General features: G+C 35.7%; 1 protein-coding gene across 6 annotated transcripts; it reads right to left on the bottom strand.

The window, feature by feature from the left end:
• Positions 1–49: 49 nt before the first annotated feature.
• On the bottom strand, positions 50–11,982 carry LOC137960603 (uncharacterized). Of its 6 annotated transcripts, none has more exons than XR_011114193.1 (12): positions 11,592–11,982; positions 11,459–11,493; positions 10,693–10,960; positions 8,744–8,867; positions 7,010–7,115; positions 3,920–4,105; positions 3,236–3,730; positions 2,922–2,999; positions 2,585–2,665; positions 1,292–1,449; positions 931–1,051; positions 50–388 (listed from the first exon to the last, which is right to left on the bottom strand). XR_011114193.1 is itself a non-coding variant. In XM_068808259.1 (10 exons), the coding sequence occupies exons 4-9, from the start codon at positions 8,789–8,791 to the stop codon at positions 2,601–2,603; spliced, it is 978 nt and encodes a 325-aa protein (XP_068664360.1). In that variant the 5' UTR covers positions 8,792–8,867; positions 10,693–10,960; positions 11,459–11,493; positions 11,592–11,982; the 3' UTR covers positions 50–388; positions 2,585–2,600. The 6 variants fall into 6 exon arrangements, 3 of the variants coding, with proteins under 3 accessions (XP_068664360.1, XP_068664363.1, XP_068664362.1); XR_011114195.1 differs by having other exon boundaries at positions 50–378; XR_011114194.1 differs by lacking the exon at positions 1,292–1,449.
• Positions 11,983–18,097: the final 6,115 nt, after the last annotated feature.

The raw sequence follows: 18,097 nt of genomic DNA, 5'->3' as shown, positions 1-18,097 counted from the left end.
CGGTTCAATTTTAATTGATAGGCTTTGCTTGTCTGATATAGAGTTCATCTCAGCAAAAAAAAAAACTGTTCTGATACGCTTCAGATCTGTTCAAGAACTTGTTTGCCTGCGTACAACGAACCATCGTGTTCTTAGTACTAATCATTTGTGCAACTTTGTGAACTTACACCTAATTCATCCTGCGCTATTGTGCTGTCTTCAGTTTGATACTTAATTCATCCTTTGTGCTTCTTTACATCACCCAACACCACCACAATTTATTGCTTCATTTAATTTTACATTGAAAGTTTCACATTACCTGTTTACCTGATCTTTCGAAGAATTCCCCCAGTCCAGCTTACAGCGTTCTACTATGTACAAGACCTATTCTACCATCATCTGTGACGCCCTGTAGCATGAATCAGTAAAAAATATAATAATACATCCCTACAAGCTTTATTAGTATATAAAGAAACATTAGTTTCTACACAGCAAGACATCAAAGAGTAGAAAAAGAAACAATAGTAGCCAAAATGACGACATCCAAAAAAATCTTGCAAATCATGGGCCATTCAACGCGCAAATTTAGTTAGAAAACGAAGAGGATTCACAGCAAAAGCATATACAAAATGGGGACCTGTTTGGTGACCTTTTAAAAGCAAAAAAATTGAATGCAAACAAGCTAGGGCCTTAAATGTATCACATATTAAGTTGTCCGACCCCGATATCAAATAAGATTCCACCATGTTTCTGTGCTGATGTCAATGGGGCCAGAATCCAAGATAATTCAAATCAAATAGCACTTCCATGTGTAACAATTTTCACTTTTGTTCATAATCTATTCCAGAGTAAACCAAGATGCAGGTTTCTAAATCACAAGTGTCTAGGAAATTTAGATTCATTTTTAAAATGACTTACTGCCTTTCCAAGAAAATGACTTTGCAAAAGTACCTTGAACTTCTAGTGGAATGATGTGTGTGTCTTTAACCTCTCTCCAGTGAGGAACTTCACCAGGAAACAAACGAACTCAACCTGGCATGAGAGCTGGGGGGGAAGAGGGCGCTCCCCCGTTCTGTCCAGCAAATGAATTGCCATGCTCAGAGAGGGGATAAACCCAATCAAAGAAAGATATAAAGGAAGGGTGTCTTAAAAGAAGTGGATCCAGAAAAGAAAAGATGAGAACTAAGCTGGACCTGGATATATTAATAAGAAAGGAAAAAGATCCAATAGGGGATTTTGTCTCTCATGGCTAGAAAAGCATTGGCTGAAAAAAAAACCTATTTTTAAAAGGAAACTTCCACAGTGGCATTACCTTTCAAGAAATCCGTTTCTTGTCAGTATTGACTTCTAGCATTCCAAGAACAAGTATTAACAGTCTCCGAAACGTTAGGTTCTCAGAACATACATCACACAAAACGTTTAACCTGCAGAGCCATCCCATACTAGGCTAGTCCAACCCTCGGCTATTCCCTACAATAGACCCACAAGCATATATACACAACTTCAAATGTTTTTTATAACACCGAAATTCACCTTTGCAAGGTCAATGCACTAAGAAAGTGAAAATACCTCACTTTCCTGGTGCCATAGTAGAGTTCACTCAACTTTCAATCAAATAATCCCAAATCTAATAATCTTCAACCAAGAATTGCAGATGCCTCTAATTTAAGCACAAATTACTTCATTAAAAAAATAAGCATAACTTAGAAATTTTATTTTTTTTAACTTACATGATTTGAATACAAAAGTTCTGATGCTAGCAGCTAGATATTACTGATAAAGATTATTTTCAGAGTTAAGTTTTAAAATAATTTGGATTGTTTCAATTTGACACCTGATCATGAAGTATAGCTAAATAATTGCTTCAATTTTTAGCTTGATGAACAATATATTTGTTGGGAAAATGGCTTAAATTTTTTTCATTTTAATTAAAAAAATCTGTCCTTAAAACTTCAGCGCAAGGACTTTTGATGATGTGGCACTTAATTTCTTATAAAAATGGCTTCTCAGACTCAAATTCCAAATAGTATACAACTTGCTTCTGCTTACAGTAACTTTGCACCATAGTTTTTTTTTTTTTTGCATGCAGTTTGTTCCTAATGCAATTATGCTGGGACCTATGCTTTTGCGAGGCTCTTTTCCTTGTAGCTTTTTTTTTCAAGTAGCAGGTGCTTTTTATTAAGAAGAAAGCAAATATGAGGAGATGAGGAGGAGGAAACAGACATAGAAAGCAAGACCTCTCATTGCTCATGTAATATAATATAACCAAAGAAAGGATCCCTCCAGTGGTCGACCTCAGGTTAACAAGAGACTAAAGTACATTACCACAAAGACTTCGTACACCATAAGCACTGATCAAATTGAACTTATACACAGCACCAGAAAAAAATTGCCCTGAAGGTTGGCACAAGTGCAGTTGAACGAACTATGTTGAGAAGACAAGCAGGATAGTAAGTGACATTTGTTTAAGTTCCTTTGACTGACAGATAAGCAAAAGCAGAGATATTTCCCCTCTAAATGCTCATCCTAACTATTTTCACAGTGAAAGAAATTAAAATTCCAACAATCTACACAACAAGAGCAAATACTAGCAAAGTGAACTAACCATTGAGAAATTGATGTCAATCACTTCCAAAATCTTCGAAGCTTCTACCTTCTGATATGGTATCTAGTCGCTTGTTGTCTCCTGATATCATAAAATAAAATCATAAGAAGAGTAAGAGAGAATATTGGGGCAATTGCAGCATTGTACATGTAAAGATAGCCACAAGTCTGCAGCAGTTACCAAACTATGCAAAGAAATGCAAAACAAGATGATTATACCAATTCTATAATGAAGAGCAAGTGAGTCTGCATATCATGAACAGTGAATACTGATACAATTTGCAAGATGGGTACATGCTACAAAAAGAACAAGTTCCTGACTTGAACAGTATCTATACCTTGACATTCCCTTCCAGGTGACTCAAGGAAACCATCAGTTGCTAGAAAGGGGGACCTAGAGTAACTCCCAAGTATATCTTCAAGTAAGATCAAATAAAACTATTAGTTAACTGCCATAGAATATACAAATTTGATGAAGCTTCTGCTTTTTGGATATCTTGTCTTCATGCATTTATTAACAACAAACTGTTATGGAGGATTCTAGTATGCAAACTAGTCCTAGTTATAGATTGATGTCTTTGAATTTCTATATAATGTGGTATAGTGTATATTATGGAAGAAAGGTTTTTCACAGAGAGAGAGAGAGTCCTACCAGAACTTTGTGAGAAGTCAGCTGTCAAGTCTGAAAGGCTGAAATTGCGAGGGATCTGCCCTAAGAATCCAAAAGATGATGCATCTGCATCCAGAAGTGGTGGCTCATTCAGAGGCTGTGAGTTAGAGTCAGAGCCATTAAAAGATGTTACACAAGAGTCTCCAATTGTGTTGCGAGTATCAATGACATTCCCATCACGCTCATTCCAGGTAAAAGCAGAACAGTTTGAATAGCCAGTCTCTGATTTGATTGTTGTCCCATTCATTCCATGAAGCACACCCATCTGTGAAGTCTGAATAGGATGCATATTTGCCACAATATACATCTTTGCAGCAAGGGCAGAGGCACCAGTAGTAGTCTGCATGTTTTGGTGTACAGGTGGACCCCCATCCATGAGAGTACTTGGAGGACAGCCGATCTGGTGGTGCACATTGTTAGGTTCACATGCTTGTTGAACTGAAAGTTCAGGAACAAAGCAAGATGGAGGTTGGTTCACTGCAGAAAAGAACTGATGTCAGAGTTACATTACTAGCAAATACAATATTACACAGGCATGTGAAATGACATCATGTAGAATTTTATAAAGTCTAGAATGGTCGAAACTCCAAGTGAAACTCAGCCCTTTGACATGTGTTTGCAACCAGTAGGCCCACAAGAGTTCTACAAGATCAAGAGTAGTCATACAAGCTGAGGAATATGATGATCCATTAGAGACAGGTGAAGCAGCAACTCCAGCTGGGCATATCTCTCGCATGAGCTCAACTTGTTGCTCAAGCAACTTATTGAAAATCATTATCTGGTGCTTCACCTTCAATCGGACATGATATGCCTTGAAAAATTCTCGATTCTCTTCCTCAAGCTTCTGCCAAACTGGAAGAAAAACAAGATAGTTATAAAGAAACAACAAAACATGTTTCAACGTAGCTAAAATTTCAGTGTCCATACATAATTCCTCATGTTATTTATGAAATATGTAATTAGCTTTTCACAGAAAAAGGTCTTAGTTTGTCAGTATCTTACAGAACGACTATTGATCCCATGTCAGTCATTCAACCATTCAACCAGAAATCCAAGTGAATACAAGCTTCAGTATTTCATTTAGGATATTTGTCAGCTTGGTTGCAAAAATCTTGCTTGAAAAACAAGAAGTTATAACCATAGTCCTTGTATCATTCCATTCAGGTAGAAACTGGAAATATTTTCCTGAAATGCAAAATAGTAGAGAAACTATCGAAACGAGTAAGTTCAAGCAGAGACAAAAGAATAAGAATGTCAACTAGAAAAAAAAATTGGTGGATTTTCAGAACTATCCAAAAATGACTGCTGACGAATCCAGATATTTTCATAAGCACATAGTGGTTAATTGTTTGATCATGGAGATGTGCCCAGCTTGAAAGAAAATATTCAAAGGACAAGTTGACATATCGATATTTCTTTAATGTGATATCAATATTTCTTTTTTTGTCACTCTCTGACTGTCAAACTCAGAATTTTATATAGAATGTTGCCTTGAAGAAAATACTGACTCTTGGTGAGCTTACAAAGAGAGGTCAGCTGGTGATAAGCTCCCTCTGAAAATTATGAAATCAAGAAGAAGAAATTGCTAATCACTCTATTTACACTTGCAAGCTAAGCCAGAAAGTGGGGGAGCTCTAATCAGGAAATTCAACGCTAGTACCAGCTTCCCGAGAAGCCTTGGAGAGTTTGTCAGTGAAAACTTCTGTCCCCTCCCAAAAAAAGAAAAAGAAAAAAGGCCTTTGAAGATTTATCTCTATCAGCAGTAATATGGCAGCTATGGAAGGAAAGAAACACCAAAACTTTCCAAGGTTCTGAAAGATCAATTAATGGTACTATTGAAGCATCTTTGCACTCAATCCTCTCACAGAGTAAGCTTTAAGAGTCCTTCACCACCTTCCTAGTTATGATATACGAAGAAATTGGAGTGATGTGGTGAAGCTCCAAGATGAGGTACCTTGCTAATTGATATCTTGGTCCCCCTTCCTGAGTAGAAGAAATTAAACTTCGATAGGAGTTCCCAAGTGAACCATGGACCAATTGGAATTAGTGGAGTAATAAGGGAAAGCAATGGGCACCACTTTGCTGGCATACTCCAGGCCTGCTGAACACTCAGACTGGCTCACAGCAGAATCGAATGAGCTCCCCACAGGGCTCAAGCTCTACTTTAAAAAAAATTCATCACCAGTTGTTATTGAAGGAAATTTGACACTTTTCATCAATTGAATGTCAAAACAAGCCTCCTCTATGGAGGTTATCTCATGTATTGGATGAAATTATAGATATTAGTGGTACTATGAATGTAATTTGGTGGATTAGTCCTTCAGCTCAATGGCCACATTGAGGGGTTTCTAGTGTGAGGTCTTGGGTAGTGTGTTGTGTGCATGTGTAAAAGAAAAACATAAAAGAATATATGAATATTATTTGGCTGCACATCCTTCATGCTGGCAGTGCTGGGAGTTCTCAGCCTACCCTTGTGGGAGGGAATCTCACCCCTTCCAACCTCCAATCTAAGGCTTGTTCTCCTATTTTACCTCATTATATTTTTTCAGTTATCATGAAATACACCATAGGATCAAAACATAACTCATAAACTGATTAGTCTAACAAATTAACTCGTCATATGATAACGACGTAAGATGACCCAATCATCAGAATTTTAGGATGCTTGAGTTGTAGTTGTTTAAAACTTCTTATTCCACTTTTGTTGTTCAAGAAAGAAGATATGCATCGGAATTTTAGGATGCTTGAGTCGTGGTTGTTAAAAACTTCTTATTCCACTTATGTTGTTCAAGAAAGAAGATATGCATCAGAATTTTAGGATGCTTGAGTTGTGGTTGTAAAAAACTTCTTATTCCACTTTTGTTGTTCAAGAAAGAAGATATGCTGCAGAACTTTGAAGTTCATAAGGGAATGGTGATCTTCAGTCTCCAGTTAGAATGCACCATTACTTTTAAGACTAAATCTATGCTTTTGGCTTATGCCTTAGTGGTCCATATGAATCACTCAAGAGTCAGGGTTACAGAAGTCACACTTAATGCCGTGTCAGGAACTAACCTACCTGAAAGACGAACTCTATGCTTTCAGCTCATGCTTCAGTGATGGGCAAACAAAGTCAGCCTTAATGTTGTGGTCAGGATTAAACTACACCACTATCTGAACTATGACCAGGCCAGACAAATCCATCTATGACAAGATAAGACAACTTAAATGTCCCAGGTTCCTTAAAAAAAACATGAATTTTTTATTTCAACACCATCATAACATGCATAAGACATACATGATTCGGTGGGGGAGGTAAAAATTTGCATCATTCATGGGACAATTTTGTCAATGTGAAGAGAGTCTTAATGATATTAATGTGTTTTTGTGACATCTGTTACGATCATGCTCATGCTTGATCTAATATTAAATGCACTGCATAAGACATTTATCATTGGTACTGAACACTTTCTTCAAATTATATCACAGTTTGTACTTTTTTATATCTATGACAAAGCTTTTTACCTTTTATATACATGACAATCTATTTTAGACCACGCCCCACATCAACCATGAAATGCAAGATAAATACAGAGATTGACTCTAACTTTAGTCGCAGCCCAACTATGATCACCGTGTACTATGGTAATGTATTGATGAAGTATTTATGGAACTTACACCATCCAATGAAATCTTCATCTATCAAGAGAAGCTCCCTCATGATATTAAAGCAGAATACAGCAAACGATACACAGAGAAAGAGAGTATAAAAATTACCAAGTTCGGTAAAACCAGGCTCTATTCTTGCTTGATCCAAGAGCGTCTCCACAACTTCTTTCTGGTTCATGTAGAGTTGAAGACATCGTTCGATAAGATTTTGAACCTACAGTTATAATGTCAAAGACATGAGACATCCGTATAGCAACAGCAATGGATGGCTTTCAGCAGCTCAAAATAAGGAAAAAACAACATTGTTTTAAAATTAAACAACTCATGAATTTAAACCATTAAACTGTGAATAGTATACATGCATAAAGGAATCTTATGAAAATAATAGATTTATGAGTGCATAAGAAAAATGAACAACTTATCTACTGTGGAATGTCAAATTGATACGCAAAAATGAGATGACAGTACCAATCAAAAGAAATAGCTACGGAGTCCAAACATTACACTTATAATTGGACAAGATCAAGTATAACAGCCGAAAATAAACTTGACCACAAAGAAGAGAGTATCTGAAGGTCCAAAGAGGAAATATAATAACAGAAACAAAAACAAAACAAGGCATATATTATCAACAGAGGCAATGGTAAGACCTCTCTCCAGCGACAAAACCTAATTACATAAGGGCACTAATGCCCTTCATTTTTTAAAGGCTCATTGTCCTTTATATCAGCTTGACATTGATGAGGCATTACTAATGAGACGTCACAGAAGCAATCAAAATAGAACAACGACCTATATTTGTGACTGAGAACGAATATGAGGTATATGAATTATAAATATGGAAGTCTATTTAAGGTTTCAAACAATCTCCTAGGACCTAGTACAAAAATTCAGTCTATAATCAAAAGGTTTTAAGACAAGGGGTTGATCTTTAGATATTTGTCAAGATTTCAACAAAACCCATTATGCAATATATGAGGAAACTATAATAATGACTATGGGTGATAATATTGAAACAAACAGACACATTAACCAAGATTTTCAGAATAAGACTAAAGTTGCATGCTACTTTTATCTGGAGAAATTCACAAACTTGTGCGAATGAGACATAAGTTAAAAGAAGTTGTGATGCACTTTCTTTTCATCATATCAAGTTATAGATAATAGAGAGTGTGCCTTGGGCTCAGGTTCCTTTTCTCTATCACTCTCACTATCTCCTTTCCTCTCTTCACTTGCATATCCCTCATTTCCCTTCCCTTTTTCAATTTCCAATAACTAACACACTCACATCTCCTTTTTCTTCACTTTGTTATTTTACTTAATTTTATCAGATGAAGCCCCGGTTACCCAGTCTAGTAAAAAAATTATGGCAAAAAGGAAAAGATGTCATAGCATAGCCACTATGCTAATACCAAACAGCAACATAAGAAAGATAATTACCACATTCCGTTCCATTTTCAAAAAAGAAAAAAGATGGGGTTGATCTCCAATGTCTTGTTGTCTTGATCAACCCCTCGATTGTTTGTTGTTAGCTTCTTGGCCTCTGGCCTAAATGAAATCATCATTTCAAAAAAAGAAAAAATAATAATTAACACATTATGTTCCCTTTTCCTTCAATTTTCATTTTATAAATTTCTTAGCCATGAGCCCCAATTATCTACAGTAGTAACATACTAACAACAAAGACACGGAGTTAGATGCATAATCAGTATGCAGAACAAAAATAACAACACAAGAAAGATAATTAACTTGCAAAATCATATACATGAAGGATAACAAAGAGATCACATAACCTCAAAAAACAAATATGTAAATAAAAGATAAGTTCGAAAGCTTCCTCACCAGCTGTATATCTTGGCGTGAGACTCTTCTTACCTCACCACTGGACATCTTTCAAGAATCTATTGCTGAACTGGTATATGCATGAGCACTAATAACAACTGCTTGATCAAATCAATGAAGGGTCCTGCAGGAACATCTCAGTGTCACCATAGATAATGTATTCTATTTGGGATCTAGAAGAAAGAAGCACAATAGTTTCAGGTACTTGAACCATGTAAGTTGTAGTTTTAACCAACAAGAAGAATGATACTTTCTGCTATACATCTTTTCAAGAAAAGATACTTTCTGCTATACATAAAGTATGCCCCGCATGCTTAACATTTGCTTGTACACAATTACTGGAAATCTGTTTTTACTCTCACAACAGCCACATGAATGCGATTTTGTTTTTTATCCTGCCAAAGCAGGTCTGACAGAGATCAACACTAGAAAAGACACAACTATCTCATTGAGTTACACCCACACATAATTCTTCAGTTTAACCATTGTTTTTCTCCAATTAATTTTTGAAAAAAAATTGGAGAAATTTACATTGAATCTCTTCATCTTCTTGAAAAGCACTATCCTGAACCAGGGTTTTCCAATATGGAATTGAAACCCGACTCGAGTCCCAGAAAATCCGAATTGGATTGTGACTCATAAGTCCAGTAGCTGGGTTCAGGGCGAGTAGTCTATAAGGGTTGAGTCAGACCCCCCAATCTAACCGTCCTGATCTGCCCACTCCTGGACCTGAGTTGACCCAGCCGTGTCGTGGGCTGACTCAACAAATAGGAAAACATACTCAGAACTGTCCTCCTGATGCCTACCACCTTTATTTTATTTTTTATTTTTTTGTTGTTGAATTGAGAGAGCTTTATTGAGAGAAAGGGATGAAACAGCAGACGCATTTCCAAAAGAAAAAAAGGAGTAGATACCAAAGAATACTCAATAGAAAGTAAAAGAAAACAAAAAACACAGCAGAAATAAAACTAAAACATCAACAGTCAAGAACCTTTAAATCAGGTAATTTTGTTACATCATGAACAAACTTGTTAGCTGTAGCATTTGACGATCAGGGGACCTGCTGCCAAGTGACAAGGATGCCATTTGCAAAATCCCAAATCTTCTCCAAAAAGGTGGATCAGGTGCTTAGAAGTGTCAGGGGACGTTTTGCACCAATTAATCATAATTTTGAATCTCCTTCAACAAGGGGGACCTTGCCGGCAGGGGGTCCACTCAACAGTCTTAAGGATTTTTTAATTGACATAACAGCAACTTGCATCCAGTTCTCTTAGATGTAAGAGCTATGAAAACCAGAAAATTCATGTCGAATAACCCAGGAGAGAATAAGGTGAAGGGCATTCCCAAACACTTTCTTTCTGGAATGAGACTATCTTCCAAAGACTTTGCTATTCCTCTATGACCAGATATAATCATGGGATAATAGCGAGAGAGGCATGCCAACGAATTCTGCCCAGCACTGGCAGCAGGACTTGGGAGCAAATTTGAATGAGAATTTTGAAGGTCTGGGGAACAAATAGACTAACTCCAAATAGATGAAAAAGCTGAGACCGCAGATTACTCCCTAAGACAATAAGTCAGACTCCAGGGAAATGGATCACACTTCTTCTTCTTTCAATATTTCTCATAACTTTTAAAAATCTGGAGGCTAAACTCTCCTACACCTATCATTAGGACGATAGGATTGAAAATTCAGTCAAACTAGTAAAGTACTATATGCACAAAAACATATAGTTACAACAAGAAGAAAAACACACAAATTCCCCACTCATTAAGTGCTTGCTTACTTGAAACCTCAAGATAGTTCTGTAACGCACCTCAATCATACAAAGGCCTCAGAGGCCAAAATTCAAACTCACAAGTACTACAATAATTGTCACAATTTTTTTTAAAGAAAAATGCAGAATAATGTGGCTGAAAAGAAAAGAAAGATGAATAACAGTACTCACGAGGAAAAACCTTGCCCTGAGGATCTTCCCAAAACGAGATGAGTCTCCCCAGTCGGTGTCTAGACCAGACTTGTACACCTGAAAGATGTCCTTGAGGAGAAGATATTGACTTGGAAGGAACTAAGCATGAAGGAACTTTTTCCTTCACTCTTTATTAGTTTATAGCAGCTGCACCTTTCACAATTGAAGCAGTATTGTAGCATGCAAGTGGTGAACATATCATATCCATCACTGATCACACCTGGCCCTCCTCTAGGAGGATTTTCAGCTGTTGCCATAATTACCAAAATGGAAGTACAGAAACTGCCTTGTTAGAAATGCAACTAGAATTGCTATTCTAAGCAACGGATGCATTTAGATGGGGTTTTTTTGAGCAACCAAGTGAGTTCAACTATCAGTGAATGAACCCGAGAAAAATTAAACTACGTTATGAATGGTAAAAGGATCTGATGACTATAGATTAAACGATGGAGAAGGAACGCTAAAAGGAGAAACTTGATTGACAGCATATTCTACGTACGGTTCACAGCATATTTCTAAATTTGGTTTTTTGGACATAGACATCCAATACATTTTTGTGTGTTCACAGAAAGAGCTGACCATTTAATGCCTTATTTGGTTTTTAATTGTTAACAAGCAAATAATCCATCCGTTGGACGAGAAGCAAAGAGAAATATAATTTTTTGAAGTCAATTATTACAGTTAATAAAAAAATAAAGTATTACAGAAGAAAGGAAAGTGAGGAAACTAGGGAACGAAACCCTACCTTTACCACAGTAAGAGAAATATAAGCCCTAGAATCTGCACACCATCGAATATGGAAGAAAATGGAAGTGAAGTAATTAGGAATTAATGAAACTTTATTACAAAAACGTAGAAATGAAAAATAAAACAAATACCTGTAATTGCCAACCGGTGCTAAGAAGAGAGAATCGTCAAAAAGAAATATTTAGGTCCGTAGAGAAAAGACCGGCAGAGAAGATAGGACGAAGTTCAAGCAGATCAAAGGATAATCCCTAGCAAAACACTTAAGAAACCGTCTGATATACGTAGAACGAATATCATCGGAAACGTTAGCAAAGCTAGCCTCAAATAGCCGGAAACGATGGCAGAGAGGAGATCGTTAGAGTAGATCGCCTGAAGGACAATATCGAAGAAAAAGTGAAAGCAAAGAAGGAAGTGAGGAAAAGGCGAGTGAGAAAGAAGAAAAGCAGAAAGCAGCCGATCGAGACCAAACAGAGGGAAGAGATGGTTCGTTGGAGAGCACATGGAGAGATGAAGAAACTCGTTTGGTAGAGACAAAGCGAGAACCTTCGACGGTGAGAAGCACACTGAATCTGAGAGATAATCGTAAGAATTAGGATTAATTACTTTTCCTCCATCCTCTCCTATCTTTAAGTGAATAGGAAAATCACGAATTATTTTCTCTCTCTTGCCAATCACTCAATAGGAGACTACCAAAATATTAAATTTTATTTGAGGGGGAAGCTAGGCCCAACTCCAGCCCCCATCTCCCTTGCCACAAGAGAGAAAGGAAGGGCCAGCCTTCTCCTTACCATGATAGAAGAGGGGAAGTTCAACCTCCTCCTCCTCTTTCTAGTTTTTATAGAAATAAAATGAAATGTAAGTGTTGAAATGAGTATTCCCTAATTTCCTGGTGTTCTCCACTATAGAATTAATCTCTTTATGTTCTTGCTTTATGTTAATTGCTATCAGACTTGGTCTTCTCTAAATTCTTTTTTATCTTGTAATTTGTCATTGTTGATGCAAGATGATTGCAAATCCTAGTTTCTTATATTAGTTATGCCTAGAATGGTGGAATTATTTATGCTATTTCAGACAGCTCATGGGTGGGTAAGTCCAGTGCAGGTTGTACCCAAAAAGGGTGGAATGTCGGTGGTGAAAAACAAAAATAATGAGTTAATTAAGTATACTATTACAAGTTAGTAATTTTCTTATTTTCCATATTTTTCTCATTTGATGGCACTAACACGTGAATTTGTTTTCTAGTGTACATGAATTCGTCCACACTCATACCCAGTTCAAAGATGAAGTTCATGTAGATGAATAAAATGAAGATGAACTTCAAATTTTGTGTTTGTTGACCCCCCCCCCCCCCCCCCCAAAAAAAAAAAAAAATTCTTTTGAAGCCATGAATAATCGTTGTGTGAATGATAACGAGGTTTGCAATTTAATTTGTAGGAAACTCCTCGTCAATGTTTTTTTTGACTATTGATTTCAATTGGTCTGAGAAATTTGAAACAATATCGTTGATGTTGCCTATCGTGAAAGAGAAGGAACAGTGAATGGATGGGGAACAGTGAATTTAACGCTTAGACGAGCAATTATTTTCTCGTTTCTAAACTGGGTTTGAGAACAGTGAATTTAACAATTAGTTTTGTTCATTGCAGTAAGCGTTCCACTTGGTTGTTACGGCCACAAATCTAGAAGCTGAAACAGAATGGCTCACACCAGAACGAAAGTTTTAATTGCGAAATAAGAACAATTCTAAAAAAAATGTTCTGTAAGTGGATCATGTCAACTGTTGGGTGTCAAAAATCTTGTGGAACCAAAACTAAATCTGACAGAGCTAATGTTACTCAAACTAAATTTGAAGGAAGCCATTGAAACTTAAAATTTCAGTTTGGAAAATATACCTCGATAAAATTAGTTATTCGTGTAGTAATAATATTTATTTTACCTAATTTAATATTTAAGTATTATATTTTAATTAAGTATACTATTACAAGTTACTAATTCTCTTATTTTTCATATTTTTCTCATTTGGGGGCACTAGCACTGGAAACCGTTTTCCAGTGCACATGAATTCGTCCACACTAACACCTAGTTCAAAGATGAAGTTCATGTAGAAGAATGAAATAAAGATGAAGATAAAGTTGAACTTCAAATTTTATGTTTGTTGACTCACACAAAGGAAAATTTTCCTCTTCCTTTTCTTACATATAGAGGGGAATTGCTCCTCTCTTTTTTTTTTTTAGAAAAGACTGAATCCACAATGATCCCTCATTTTATTTTCTAAAATATTTTAAAATATTATTTGTTTTTAAAATTTCAATAACTATTTTACATTTAAAGTTATCTGATTGCATCGGTCATAATTAAAATTGAGTTGTGCTAAAAAATACATGTCGAGTTTGTTATATCATATTAAAATTCAATTATTTAATTTATTTGAAATCATTTGTTGCACGCAGGTGGGTTTTGGTACGCTCTTACCTCTAAATATAAAATCATTAATTGTGTGACGAAGTCATGAAACCTATTTTTGGTAGAGGAAGCGAAAAAAGGTTGGGGGCTTCCACAAGTTATGGAAAAAGTGAAAATAAAATGAAATGTAAGTGCTGAATTAATGTTTTCTGTTCTTGCTTTATGTTAATTGCTATCAGTCTTGTTCTTCTCTAAATTCTTTTTTATCTTGTAATTTGTCATTGTTGATGCAAGATGCTTGCAGATCCTTGTTTCTTATATTAGTTATGCCTAGAAGGGTGGAATTATTTATGTTATTTCAGACAGCTCATGCGTAAGTCCAGTGCAGGTTGTACCAAAAAAGGGTAGAATTACGGTGGTGAAAAACGAAAACAATGAATTTATTCCTACAAGAACAGTCACGGGTTGGCGTGTATGTATGGATTATCTCAAGTTGAACAAAGCAACAAGGAAGGATCATTTTCCACTTCCCTTCATTGATCAAATGTTGGATCGATTGGTCGGGTATTCCTATTATTGCTTCTTAGATGGATATTCGAGGTACAACCAGATTGTCATAGCCCCCGAAGATCAGGAGAAAATTACATTCACATACCCCCTACGAAACATTTGCTTTTAGGAGGATGCCCTTCGGATTGTGCAATGACCCAACGACATTTTAACGTTGCATAATGGCTATCTTTTTTGATATGGTGGAAGATATAATGAAAATTATCATGGATGACTTTTCAATTTTCGGTACATCTTTTGACCATTGTTTACATAATTTAGCTCTTGTTTTGCAAAGATGTGAAGATAAAAATCTAGTCCTAAACTGGGAGAAGTGTCATTTCATGGTTCAAGAAGGGATCGTGCTTGGCCATAGAGTGTCATCTAAAGGAATTGAGGCAGATCAGCTAAAATTGCTACCATAGAAAAATTACCACCTCTAGAGAATGTGAAGGGAATCAAAAACTTTTTGGGACATGCCAGATTTTATAAAAGATTTATAAAGGATTTTTCTAAACTCTCTAAAGGGGGGTTAGTCAACAAAATGAAAATTTGATCTTCATCTTCATCTTCATCTTATGTATCTACATGATCTTCATATTCAAAATGGGTGTTAGTCAAGACAACTTCATCTTCGAAATGGTTGTTAGTCAAGATAACTTCATCTTCATCTTCATCTTCATCTTATAGAATTTTAAAATTATTGATTTTAATAATTATAAAAATGAACTAATTAAACCAAAGTGTTTGAGTTAACAATATTTTAATTACCACTATTAAATCACTAATACAATAGAGTGAATAAAAAAATTCTGATTAATGAATAAAAAATATTATATTAATAACATAAGATAGATTTGCATTGTATTAATTAATAATATATTTTGACATAATTAATGATGATATATTAATCAAACGCATACTTTAATTATATTTTATTTACCAGAGACTTAAATATGAAGTTTAATATAGTAATAAAATAAAATAATAAATAAATAAATACATATATAACTTTTAAAATAACCTAAAAAAAATTATTCAAATAACGAGTTCGTGCCTTTAATATTACAATCAACGAGTTACAAATTTAGTACATATAAATTACGCATGTTCAAAAGTAATAAGAGTAAACCATCATTTATCGTTTCACATGGATGTCGATATGGCATCTCGAAATTGTGCGGCTCTTGTGGATTCTAATGCACTCTGCCTCCGAATGCTTGTTACTTGGCTACCCACATCCTCAAGATCATCGCAATCGTCACTGTTTGTATCATCCATTGCACCTAATTGGACCGCATCACTTCCTCCACCTAGCTCGCCACCCAATCATCATCTTCATCTTCAAATATATCATCATAATCTTCTGCACGTATATAATTGTGCAATATGCAACAAGCATGTACAATTTTCACTTGGATCTTTTACGAAAATGGAGGAGTGCCTTTTAATATTTGAAATCGAGCTTTTAAAGCACCAAAAGTTCGCTCAATAATATTTCGTAAAGATGAATGTCTTCGGTTGAATAATTCTTTTTCATTTCTAGGAATATTATCTCCAAATTCTTGCATATGATATCGGGTTCCTCGATATGGAGCCAAAAATCCTAGAAGATTTGCATAACCAGCATCGACTAGATAATATTTTCCTATAATAAAAATTATATACCACATAAAATAATTGAAGATAAAATAGATAAAAAATTACTGCATAAAAATATATTACTTACCTTCAGGTACAAAGATTTTATGTCGACGAGTCAATGCATCCTTCAATACACGGGAATCGGCTGCTGACCCCTCCCATCCAGCAAGTACATAAGTGAATTGCATATCAAATGAACATGCTGCCATCACATTTTGTGAGAGATAACCTTTTCTATTCCAAAACCTTGGTTGATCTTCAAGTGGAATGTTGGCTTTGATATGAGTTCCATCAATAGCTCCAATACAATCCTAATTATACATTTTCAATTAATATTTACTAACTTTGTATATTAATGTAAAATTATTTAGTTATAGGAAGTGATGTTACCTTGAAGTAGGGATAAAACATTGAATTTGTTAAAATCTTCGAGTGTGTGCGTTCCGAAGGCCGTTTGACGTAATCAGAGTGAAGTTTGAGGATTGCATCCAACACCTTGTTGAAATACTTACTTATCGTCCAGTTTTATCTATCAAACATCTCTGCTGTGACAGTATAAACTTGTCCTTGACCAACAGTTAGGAGGAAATATGCAAGTTATTCTTCAACTGAGATGGTCTTTATGGCTGATAAAAACCCTTTACTAGAAAGTATACTGCGAATTTGTTAAATACCAGTTGGTTCATCCTGTACACTTTCCGAAATTTAACTGGAGATTTGTCTAGTGCCTTTTGCAAATACAATGGACCATTCATCCCACAAGAACGTGGTACACGTCTGTTGCAATGGTATAGATAGTATTTTTCCATGGCGATCATCAGAGTTGTGAATGCAACCATAATAGCAACCTTTTCATCGTCTGTCATAGTATCCATGGAAATCCACAAATTCAATCGCCTAAAATTCATAAATACTAGTAAATATCAATCTTCAATCATAACCTATTTGCAATCACACCTATAAACAACCATATTCATCCACATTCCCACATCCTACATTCAATCACATTCTACATTCATCCACATTCACACATCCTACATTCATCCCCATTCCCACATCCTACATTCAATCACATCCTACATTCATCGACATTCCCACATCCTACATTCATCCACATTCCACATCCTACATTCAATCACATCCTACATTCATCCCCATTCCCACATCCTACATTCAATCACATCCTACATTCATCCACATTCACACATCCTACATTCAATCACATCCTACATTCAATTACATCCTACATTCATCCACATTCCACATCATACATTCATCCACATTTCACATCCTACATTCATCCACATCCTACATTCAATCACATTCCACATCCATACTCAAAACACCATATTTATCTATGCAATATATAAACACAACAACATATCAAATTTAAATACAAACCATACTAATAAGTTTTGCAAAGTCATAATTCAAATATCATGTCTACTACATAATAATATTCCAAAAAAATAGTATATTTATAACGCATTACAATTAGTTTTCAAAACAAAATTTAAGCCACTCGACCCACTCTTCCACTGTCATTTCCATAAACATGACCTTCTTACTTGGTGTATCCAACATGAAGGAGCGTGATACTTTAATTCTGTAGGCAAGTCCGGGATTTCCCTGAGGGCGTTGACGCAACCTCTTACAATATCGTCTTTCATCATGAAATTCTGAAATGTCTGAGCAATTTGATATATTGCATAAAAAATTCTGCTACTAGTGTCGTTATCGGGTATTTCGGTTCTCTTTCTACGACGACTTGAAGATAACCATTTACTTATTTCAGATTGATTACCTAGATACTCATCCATGTTTAATAATGGTGATGGAGTATCCCTAACTATATCAACATCCGCTGGCTCATCCATCGGGACATGTTCCGATTCACGGATCACCTCATCGCCCTGATCTACAAAGGTTGCAGCTCCTGACCCTACCGCTATTGTGTTTCCCACCACCATAGCTAATTTGTCGTACAAGGGGCAGCCTTCACGTTTGTACTTCTCAGCATCTTTATGCTCCTATAAGAATAAAA

Source organism: Aristolochia californica, unplaced genomic scaffold (assembly GCF_029961685.1).
Source record: "Aristolochia californica isolate CCGP_79_NKW_82.1479 unplaced genomic scaffold, dmAriCali1.0.hap1 SCAF_3, whole genome shotgun sequence".
In the NCBI taxonomy this organism is placed as follows: domain Eukaryota; kingdom Viridiplantae; phylum Streptophyta; class Magnoliopsida; order Piperales; family Aristolochiaceae; genus Aristolochia; species Aristolochia californica.
The sequence above is the reverse complement of the archived record's forward strand: the minus strand, read 5'-3'. Positions and strand labels throughout refer to the sequence as shown.